Source organism: Cicer arietinum, chromosome 4 (genome assembly GCF_000331145.2).
Source record: "Cicer arietinum cultivar CDC Frontier isolate Library 1 chromosome 4, Cicar.CDCFrontier_v2.0, whole genome shotgun sequence".
Classification (NCBI taxonomy): Eukaryota; Viridiplantae; Streptophyta; class Magnoliopsida; order Fabales; family Fabaceae; genus Cicer; species Cicer arietinum.
In genome coordinates this window covers 30,432,909-30,444,818 of record NC_021163.2, presented here as the reverse complement: position 1 = coordinate 30,444,818, position 11,910 = coordinate 30,432,909, and the positions used below count along the sequence as shown (strand labels likewise).

Here is an 11,910-nt window from a genome sequence, read left to right as displayed (position 1 = left end):
GTAAAAAAGGAATATGATTTCAAGAAAAAGTAACTAAAGCTAAGTTTGTTCCCTTTGATGATTTATTTACTGTTTGCAATAAGAAAAGTCACACTAAAATATCTTGTCTTATGCTTACCGCATGGAACGACAAGAAACCTTTATGAACTAACAAACTAGGACCCAACCATATTTGGGTACCAAAGAATAAATTTGTTTATGTTGCAAATGTTCTAAGCAACCAAATTGAAACACCAGTCATGGTGCCTTGTCAATGGATGCTTGCAGTATATGATGGCAAAAAGATCTATATTCCAAGACCTACCAAACATAAGCCAACTAGCTATGGTGGAAGAATGACTAGTCAACACAAACCTATCAGAACCAAAACCATATGATGAACTAGAAAAATCAGAAAAATCTAGAGTATCAACAGAATCAAAACTGACAGAAAAATTACACATATCAACAAAATCAAAACAGACAGATAAATCACACATACCAACAGAACTGGAACTACCAGAAGAATCAGAATTACCATCAGTTCCAAAATTACTAGAGGAACCTGATACATCAACAAAAGTAGAAATGTTAGATGAACAATCAAAATCAAGAGACTTCTTTGAACACTACAATAAAATTCATCAATACTACAAACTTGAATGGGAATTCAAATCCCTTCATCCAGACTCTCAAATAAGAGAATATGCAAACTCATAATCTGAAAACCAAAAAAGAATAACTAAGAGGGTTTTAAGAGTGAAACTGAAACTATTAACATATAGGTGATATTATTCCTTAAATTTAATTATTGACTGATATTATGTCTATTGTGATAACAAGAAGCTTGATCTTAACAATCAAAGCTAGATAAGTATTTTTCCGGTTCTAAAACATTTAGAGGAACAAGGAGATCCACATAATCTGAACACTTTATCATAAGTACCATACATGTTTGGTTTTTAGAAACAAGTAGAAACCACCATAAACATCACTGATGTTTTAGTTGTATTGATTTCATTCTTCAATTATCTAATTTATATTATGTTATATCACAAACAGTTTGACCTTAAAAAGTAAAAGCAAGTTGAGGATACTACAGGTTTACCGGAACCAGAGGAAGCAGATGCAAATAAATCAGAAGATGACAAATATTTAGAGGATGAACCTTATCAAGTTAGAATCAAGTCAAGATAACTCAAAAGGAAGATCTGGATGGAAGTATAAGACATCTCATCTCATTGGAAGTTCAAATGATCCTTCGAGGATCAGATCATCATTAAAAGATAGCACTTTATTTGGCTCACTCTCGTCAATTGATCCTACCATTGTTGATGAAGCATTGGCAGATGATGGATGGATTCTTGAAATGCAAAAAGAATTAAATGAATTTGAGAGGAATGATGTTTGGGATCTAGTACCTAGACCAGAGAAGAATATTATTGGAACCAAATGAGTCTTCAGAAACAAGCTAAATGAAAAAGGTGAAGTGGTCAGAAACAAGGCAAGACTTGTCGCACAATGCTACAGTCAGCAAGAGGGCATTGATTACATTGAGACATTTGCTCCAGTGGCCAGGTTAGAAGCTATTCATATCCTACTTTTTTTTTGCTGAAATTAATAACATTACATTACTTCAAATGTATGTTAAAAGTGTTTTTCTAAATGGTTATATAAGTCAAGAAGTCTATGTTAAACAACCCGCAGGTTTTGAAAGTTCTAAATTTCCAAATCATGTTTTTAAACATAGGAAATCTTTGTATGGTCTAAAACAAGAACCTAGGGCGTGGTATGATAGACTTAGTAACTTCTTGCTTAAAAATAACTTTGAAAGAGGACAAATAGATAATACACGTTTTAGAAAATCAACAGGAGATAACATTTTTTTTATTCAAATTTATGTTGATGATATTATTTTCGGATCTACTAATGGCACTCTTTGTCAAGAATTTTCTAAATTGATGCAGCTTGAATTTCAAATGAGTATGATGGGAGAACTTAAGTTCTTCTTAGGGATACAAATTCAGCAAATTCAAAAAGGTATATACATTCATCAAACTAAATATACAAAAGAGCTTCTTATGAAGTTTAACATGAATGATTGCAAACCTATGACTACCCAATGCACCCTACTTGTTCACTTGAAAAAGATGATTCAGGCGAAAAATTTGACAAAAAAAAATTATAAAGGAATGATAGGATCCCTACTTTACTTTACTTTACCGCTTCCAGACCTGACATCATGTTTAGTGTATATGCAAGATATTAAGCTGACCCTAGAGAATCACATTTAACTACTGTTAAGAGATTCCTTAGATAAAAGAAGAATAGACAAAGTTTCACTTTCAAGTCATTTTGCTTGATGATAAAAGAGGAGAAAGATATTTGATAAAGTGGGGAGAAAATGATACTAAGACTTAGGGGGAGCCCTAAGTTAGGAGGAATCAAAGAAAAATTGTTATAAAAAATACAAGTTCTATCATCACCAAAAAGGGAAAGATTGTTGGAACCAAGTTGATTTTATATTTAGAGTTTTGATGTTAACAAAAGTATTTTATGACAACAATATATTTGACTTCAAAGAGTATGAAAGAATATTCATGTTTTTGAAGAAAATCTAAAATAAGATTTGATTCAAATTTATAATTGAAGAAAATCTAAAATAATATTTAGTTCAAATTTATAACTGAAGAAAATTAAAAATAAGATTTTATTCAAATTTATAATTGAAGAAAATCTAAAATAATATTTGATTCATATTTATAATCTTTTACCAAGTTGAAAAGAAGATATAGTCAAGATTTGAAGAAGATTTGATCAAGATTTATCTACAACAAAATATGAACATAATCAATTTGAAGAATTTACAAACGCAATCTGAACAAAAATAAAACAAATTCAATCTGAAGAGTTTACAAACCCAATCTAAACAAAATAGAAATAAAATCAATTTGAATAATTTACAAACTCAGTCTGAACAAAATACAATTCAGAATTAAAAAATGGACTAAATTGAACCCCAAATTTTCACTATAAATAGACACTCAAGGTTGAAAGAGAAAAACATAGAAAAGCATAAAAGAGTAGAAGAACTCAAACTCAAAGTTCTTAATTCATCTTAGAGTTCAAAGAGAGAAACACTTGTCCAAGTTAGAAGTATTTTCTGAGTTTTCTTTTCTTAGAGTGTGAGAGTTATTATTATTATTTCCTGATAGTGGTTTAGTTTCTTCTTCAATCTGGAATTGCCAGGTTGTTAGGAGAAGACTTGGCTTGTAGGGTCAAGGTGGTTGGTTCCTCAAAAGTCAGTGGTTGTCACGCTATTTAGGAATACTGGCTTGGAGAGTTATGTGATTTGAAATTCAAGGTATTTGATTTAGTGGATTAAAGCCTTCTGAATGAAGAGATTGGATGTAGCCAAATAAGTGGTAACCAGGAAAAATATATGTGTCAAATTATTTATACTTTCATTGTTTACTGCTTCTGAATCTGATTGCTTCTTATCTAAGTAATTCATAAAAACCAACCAACCTTCGTCAAATTAACAAAAAATTATCAACTTTATCAAACACAATTCAACCCCCCTTTCTTGTGTTTGCACCTTCACATTTGAGTATTTTGCCTCTGATAAGTGTGAAAAGCAAGTGAATGTTTGCCATTGATAAATTATGCCAAGCATTTGATCGTCTGGCTCTGATAATAGTCAACACTATAATAAGTCAACATTCTGGTAATAATCAAAGCTCTGATAAGACAACACTCTGACAATAGTCAATGCTCTAAAGAAGATAAAGCTTTTTGCGCATCTTCTGCTAAACACTCTGAAGGTCTACGCGACCTAATATGATCACAATATCCTCTACTTCTTTTGTATCCATATCAAGACTCGCATAATCAATTTCATCGATGGTATTTGACAAGATTTAATGGTGAATCAATCTCAAAAGATTTGATATAAAACTTCATGATCATTGAAGCTTTGACCAAGCTTCTAGCTATATTGTAAATTAATCACATCTTCAAGGGCTTTTTAGGAGTGTTGATTATGTGTTGTATACATAACTTAATGGTTGTATACATAACTTAATGATTATGTGTTGTATACATAACCTAATGGTTGTAAACATCCAAATATAGATTAAAAATGTTAATTATGTGTTGTATACATAGCTTAATGGTTTAAATATAATTTTGATTCATTATCTTTTACATATTATCATTTTGGTCTTTTATCTCCTTTTTTTTAAATAAAAAATTTGTTTTGGTCATTTATTTTTTATTTTAGTGCTTTATCTTTTACTTAATAATCGTTTTAGTTTTTTATCTTTTGTAAAATTATACGAGTTTGTTCTTTTATTAAGGAATAAAACGAAAATAACGTAAAAGATAAATGACAGAAATGAATTAAAAAAAGATAAATGACCAAAATAAACAAAAAAAGATAAAAGACCAAAATGAATATTAGAGATAAAAGATAAAAAAAAACCAAAATTATATTTTATCCTAACTTAATTCTTTTCCATTTCTGTTCCTCTCGTTAAGTGTTTCAAATATATCTCAATTATGATATTTCTGAAGCATTATTTAAAATATCATTGAAGAGTGATTCAACACACACGCAAAAGAATATTTTCAAATTCATTTTGAGAAATAAGATTTTAGACAACATGATTCATGATGTGAAGTCAAAATTATATAATAGAGTATTTGTTTACAAAAATCATTTACTTGTATAATTTCAATCATAACAAGTTGTTTATGATCAATCCAAATTTAAAAAGAAAATAGAATTAACCTAATAGTACAAGAAAAGTTAAATCGGTTATTAATATTTTTCAATGGTTAAGGACCTTCACTCTCACACGGTAAAATGATCAATCACAAGAAATCATTCTCTGATACCAATTGAAGATATTGGAAAACAAAATGAAAGAAAGGTTTGAATTGTATTAATCACTTTTAAAATCTTTTTGTCAGTTTAAAATAGATTCTTTATGAAAATCTTATCTTTTAGTTAAAACAAAAATGTGATGGAAGATAAGACAAATAATCATAAAGTAAAATTAAGGAGACAAAGGAGAAGAGAAACATACAATATTTTTATTTTAGTTTGTAGCAATTGTTGTCGCATCTAGTCTTCCCTTTAAAGAGAGATTTGTCTTAGTACAATTGATGACTTAATCTACTATAACCAAACTGGTTAAAAGTTCTTCACTGTCACTTCAAGCGTTTCATATTGTTTCAAAGCCTCATTAGGCTTCCTGTATTATAATGCCTTAGCAAACAATCAAAAGTACTATCCCTAGATTCCTCAAGAATACTAACAGACTATACCTCTTCAATTAAGTTTATACAGTACCTCTCCAGATTCAAGTATTATTCTAACCACCTCTTCAGGCTACCACTAGAGAACCTTCTAGTCATCTCAACGATCCTAGAAAAAAAACTTGTTTTATGCTATTGAGGAACCAAGTATTATCAAAAGCCTCTTCAAGCTAATCCACTAAGTCACAACTGTTTATATTACTCGTGTCAGATAGTCAACAACATAGATTCTTGCTATCTCTTAATCAATATGCACACTTAAAATTACTTATTAGTTGATCATTGTTCCTTTATTTTGTTATCATCAAAACATCAATAAGAAATATTTGTATTTGAACCAATCTAATTATTATATGAGAGAGTGATGGAGAGAATGTATAGGAGATAATTCAAATCTTTTGAAGCATTTAATTCTTATTAGGACGAAATTGAATCATTATCGTCAATTATTCTTCTCTCTCTTATAGCGGAGATAATCCACTTCACTCTTCTAAAGAACTCTCTTATGCTTATTCATATATTTTGATCATCTTTTGAGTTGATCTCAAATTGCTGACTAATATTTAACATTTTTGTTTATCTTCGTGTTAGTATAGCTTATTTTTCTACCAAAAATATTATTATAACTTTTTCTTAATTTCTCAGGTAATAGTAACCATTTATCAAAAGACAAAAAACCATCAATGTACAAAAGACAAAAAGAGAAGGATTGGAAAACAATATTTAAAATAAAAATTTCGATTCACTATTAATATACGCAATAAAAAATAGACAGACATCTAGATGCTAGAGTTTTATAAATCTAATTGAGAATTAACGATGGACGTTGATGCCTCCAACACAACGAACCGTCCGATCCTTATTACAAACATCGCATTCAACAACTCTTCCGTTACAACGGTACGGAAAAAACCGTATATTTTGAGATAGCCAAACTAAACGAAACCGTAGCGTAACAACGTTGCTTTCGTGCTACTTGAAATGGCGGAGAAGCAACCTTACAGACAACAATATCAGAAACACATACAAGACACATAAATTGTACTGAGAGAGAATAGAAGCACAATTAAAAACCACACTACACACTCCCTAACACATTCCTTTTCTTCCCATTTTCCATTCTCTTTCTTTCTCTCCTACACTTCCTCCCAAACCATTTCCCTCTTTTCCAGCTTAACTACACTTCCAAATTCTCCAAAACTTAGAATCAAACCAAAAACTTACACATTTAACTCGGGTTTCGAGTTTCCCCCAACCGGTTCGGTTCAGTTTGGTCCAATTGAATCATGGAGCAAAGTACGCTCGAGTCCATTCAGTTCAACGAAGAAATTCTGGGAATCATGGCTCCGGCGCCGGAAACCGCGAACTCTTTCACCGCACTTCTCGAACTACCTCCGACGCAAGTCGTCGAGCTTCTCCACTCGTCGGAGCATACCGGAAAACTGCCTCTACACGTCAGTAACCCGAAACCCTATCCACTAACTTCCGTCATTTGCGGCGGTACAAGTAATTTGACCTTCCCTTCCAACGCCGCGTTGGTCGAACGCGCTGCAAGATTCTCCGTGTTCGCTGGAGAGAATCCGCCGCAGACGGAAGTGAAAGATGAGCAACAAGAGACCGATTCGAACCCGAGTTTAACTCAGGGAGGTGGTGACTGTGTCTCTGATCCCACCGTGGAGAACAAGAACTCCAAGGGTGCGAAGAGGAAGCAGCTAGAGAAGAAGGTTCATCACCAACGAACTCAATTGCAATTGTTCTTGAGAATAATTAGGGTTTTATGCTTTTCAGTAATTTGGGGGAATTCTCTTGTTATGTTAAATGCAGGTTAAAGTGTCTTCTAAGAAGAGCAAGAGTATCGCCGATGAGAATTCCGGCAACGGCGAAGAGCTTCCGTATGTTCACGTTCGTGTTCGTCGAGGTCAAGCCACGGATAGCCATAGTTTAGCAGAAAGGGTAAACTCTTCACTCTTAATTAATTACTAATTAGCTTCTTTAATTACATTTTTATTTTTTTGTCCGTAATTACATTTATTTATTAATTAGGTTTAAATATGATTTTTTTATTAAAAATATAAATATGATTTGTGTCCTTTCAATTATAGTTTTTTTGGATTTTTTCTCCATAAATTTTTTTTATATTCATTTTATTGAGCAACAAACCAGAGATTAAATTTTAAAGAAATCTATGGAAATAAGACCAAAAAACGTTATAATTGTATGTATTAAAATTATATTTAAATCTCATATATTATTGTGAAATGCTTAACCAGTGCTCGTAGTACATCTTAGCATGACCCTTTATTCTATATCAACAAAATTTTTAAGTTTTTATTTAGAATTTAATTAGTGTACTCAGTCAATAAAATGAATAATGAATTGTTATGATACGGTGACACTGTAAAATTTTTTTACACCGACAATTAAACTCTTTTATTTATATGTAAAAAATCATTTTTGTTTTTTATTTTAATTGTGATGTAGGCTAGGAGAGAGAAGATAAATGCTCGAATGAAACTGTTACAAGAGCTGGTCCCCGGTTGCAACAAGGTTGGTCCCTTCCATTCCTTTTATGATGTTAATTAATCCTCATTTACTAGAATTCATTAATTGTACTTTATTTAATTTATCATGATTATGCCATAATTATCACTCTAAATTGTCTCCTAAAAGTACTATGGATTGTGGGGTTTAGTGAAACGTATCTGTCATTATCAACTTTTCACCAAAAATGAAAGTGCGTGCTTTTCCACCAAGAAAAGTGCTCAGCACCGAGAGTGTCAACATGGCTTGCATATCTGTAATTTTATCTCACACCTACACACTCTCCTTGTCCTTGGGGTATTACTTTTCTAAAGATTAGTTGCCTCCTTACAACAGTAAATTCTTCCTAACTACAAGTTCTTTTTGTCATTTTTACATATATTTTGTTTTTGAAACTTTTTTTTTTTACATACATATATATTATGTAAAGGAAATAATGTACTCTTTCTATCATAAAATATATGTAAAAATTGATAAAAAAAAAAAGTGATGTATTTTGTCTAAAATTTGTATCAAATACATTAACTTTCTATAATACTTTTTTGTTTATATTTCGAGACAAATAGTGTTTAATACGTTAATTCTATATAAAGATGTTTATAAAATATGTTAATTCTATATAAAGATGTTTATAAAATACCATTTTGTAGAGTCTTTAAACCCTAACACAATTATCAAATGCCGATATTGTTAGGTTGGACGGGACCTCACAATTGTGAGTTAATTATGGTAGAATTTACCATATTTTCTAAAATAAAAAAATAAAAACCATTTTTGTGGATGAATGTGTTCAACAAATTCTGTCTTTGAGTAAAAAAAAAGTAATTTTGTCTTCTTTTCATATAAACTAGTAGAATATTTGAAAATAAAAATAATAAATTTATTAATTTAAAATGAGATTTATATTTAGAGACAATTTTTTTTTTTCAGAATAAGCTTATTATTATATATAGAGGCAGAGCTTGTAGTAAAACGAGATTAACAAGTATGTTTGTAATTTTAGCTTTTCTCGTTCCAATACACCCAAAAGTTACATTTATTTTATTTAGCTTTTGTCTAGCATGGACTTGAGGGTATGTAATAGCAATTCTCCTAAACAGATTTCGTTCCAGCGACATTTTTCTCTAACTGTGGAAGATGCACTAAATCTGTACAAAAATTGATAAAAAAGATAAGAACATTATATATAGTAAGTAATATAGTGATTCTTTTTCTATTATGGCCACCATAAATTAATCCTTTATTTTTGAAAAAAGGACAAACAAAAATATACACCATTATTTGTACAGGACAATTAAGGTAATCCCCCCTCATTCCTTTCTTTTAGCTTTCTGACTTATTGGAGCGACAGAGAGTTTGGTGTGGGGTGTGAAAGGGAATTATTCTAGCTGGACACTTTGTCTTTAACAATTGGGAGTGTGTGTTGAAAACTTGTATTCATGGGTCCCCTAAGTAAGAGAAATCCTAATCCATCTTTAGTAAGGTGATGGTTACCATCAACACTTAGTTTGGTATCCATCAATCATTTATGGGATAAGGAAAATAGGGTATGAAAAGAAAGCATAACTTTTAGAGTGCAATATCTACCAAACGGAAAAACCTAACTGGCTTTGAGCATTTTGCATAACTGGATTAATGTTGCCTAAACTTTAGTTAAACACACACCTCAAGTTTTTATTTCCTAAATAAAAAGTTTAAGTTACTTTATTTTTTTCTTCTATGGTGGTCTCAGGGTTATTAGAATAATGGTAATTTGAGTAAGGCCTTTGACTCTTCTGATTGTACTTGTGTATGTGTTGAGCTACCATCTATTTATTAGTCTGCATTCATTAACTCTGGTTTGCGGGCTCTCGACATACAACTTCACCCGTTAAATTTTGGTTGATTGCTCTCCCAAAGTTTGGCAATTTAAATGACTTTTCGTCAGTATGTGTGTGTCATTAATCGTTTCAAGGTTGCACCTCTGTTTTAGCATCTCATTTGTTATCATATCTTCAAAACTAAAATTTGGATGATTGTTTAATAAATACAGTTTGTCAAAATCAGGATGCAATCATGTAAAATAATCTGATTGACGCTGTCACCACTTTGTAAATTAATTTGAATTACTATGAACTATGTTTGACTGCAATTTGATTCAAAGCTATATTTTCAATGTTAAATTTAGACACAGCCATTATTTGTTTTTTGAGTGCAGAACTGCAGATACATTGTATTGATTTTGTTCTATAAATAAGAGCTAATCTAGTAAGTCAAAGATAGCTGACATGAACGTGTTGCTTTACAGATATCAGGAACGGCGTTGGTTTTGGATAAAATCATCAACCATGTACAATCTCTACAGCATGAAGTGGAGGTCAGATTTTTATATCACAGGCATTTTAGGCAATTATTTAGACAAACAAAGAGAATGACAAAGTTGATAGCAGCAATTTGGTTCTCAATATAACTGAGGATGGTGCTTACAAACTTTTAAAACAAGTGGCTGGTTTTCCTTTCTTTATCTGATCCGTCAAATCGATACTGATCCTGTAAAAAGCTACTGTAAGATTTGGATCATTTTGGCACTTACCAGAACATATAAAACTTTGCTTACTTGTAAGCATTAACTCAATGGGTCATGTTATTTTGTATTTTACTGACATTATAAACTGGAGACTTTTCATCTTCAAAGAGCAATAGTGGGCTTGGTTCATAGTTCTCATGCAAATGTGGTTTTTGTTTGATTATCTATATGCTTGAAACAAACTTGGAAGTTGTACAATAATATAAAAGGTATTTGCTCTGTGAAGTTATCTCAAAAAAGAATGGCAATATTTCATAGGGTCTATCTATTGGAACACAATCCAGGAACATTTGTGTTGCTTTATAAATAAAATATGTCTTGATCTCGTTGATTTCTCTGTTTTCAGATTTTATCAATGAAACTTGCAGCAGTTAACCCAATAATTGATTTCAACCTTGACAGCATATTGGCAACAGAAGTAAGTATTCTTTTTCTCTTTTTATGATAAAAAAAGTACATTTATTTAATTGTTTTTGGCTTGGGGATTAATCAGAATTAAGAACTAATAATACTTGTCTGGTTTGGCTCAAAATATATTTGACAAATAAAATATGTCATCACTTTCTGGAGCATTTCAGTTCTAATTTTAGTGGGGCCCATCTACACTTACGCATTGTTGAGCATTCCTGATGTAGCTGTTTTCCACACTGATTAGAAAGTTATTCATCAATATTTTTTACTATCCCATCTAATTGTGTTTACCTATTAAATATATACACGCTCAAACACTGAAAAGATGAACTTGAAAATGGGGATAGAGACATAGCTTATAGTCACTGTAATTCATTCTATTCTGTAGGCTGTAATGACTACCAACTAAGAAAACTGTAAATACTTAACAAGAATAAAAAATATGAAAACATAAATGCTTGCACTTGATTGCTTAGATCCATCGTCAGTAGTAGTTATAAACAAAAATGCTTCTCCATTGATTTTCAGATTTTATTTTAATTTCCTTGTGCTAATTAAACTTTGTTTTGACTTGTAGGGAGTGTCTCTCATGGACAGTAACTTCCCTACCACAGTCACACCCGTCATGTGGCCAGAAATCTCACACAATGGAAACAGACCGCAGTTTCAGCAACCGTGGCAATCTGATGGGTTCCACCAACCACTATGGGGGAGAGAAGAAAACAACCCTAATTTCATGACCCCAGAAAACTCACTTTTGAGTTATGACTCACCAGCAAATTCAGGTAGATTAGAGTTAAGCGTCCATTGTTCTAATTTAATCACATCAAGGTTGCTCTTTCCATAAGACAAGAATTGTTTTCATAGACAAGTACAAAGCTGTTAATATGTTACTAAATTGTTTAGGAGCTGATGAGTCTGAATTTAACAACTTTAATTATTTGCATACGCAGTATCTTTGCATTCAAATCAGTTGAAGATGGAGCTATGAAAGGGTACAGAAGCAGTGGTACTAGTAGTAATTAGCTTAGTAGTGTATATAAAAAATATAGTCGTAGAAATTAGGAGTGATTTGATCAGGCCCAACATTC

The 11,910-nt window shown here is 31.4% G+C and overlaps 1 protein-coding gene across 1 annotated transcript in view; it reads left to right on the top strand.

Annotated features, from left to right (window-relative positions):
- The first annotated feature begins 6,122 nt into the window (after window positions 1-6,122).
- The window catches only part of LOC101503950 (transcription factor bHLH48), a 6,699-nt gene continuing 911 nt past the window's right edge, over window positions 6,123-11,910 (top strand). The window contains exons 1-7 of the mRNA XM_073367916.1: window positions 6,123-7,025; window positions 7,126-7,254; window positions 7,783-7,848; window positions 10,130-10,198; window positions 10,755-10,826; window positions 11,397-11,604; window positions 11,773-11,910. Coding sequence (XP_073224017.1) covers window positions 6,588-7,025; window positions 7,126-7,254; window positions 7,783-7,848; window positions 10,130-10,198; window positions 10,755-10,826; window positions 11,397-11,604; window positions 11,773-11,810 — 1,020 coding nt within the window. The 5' untranslated portion in view covers window positions 6,123-6,587 and the 3' untranslated portion in view covers window positions 11,811-11,910. The remainder of the gene's footprint in view (window positions 7,026-7,125; window positions 7,255-7,782; window positions 7,849-10,129; window positions 10,199-10,754; window positions 10,827-11,396; window positions 11,605-11,772) is intronic.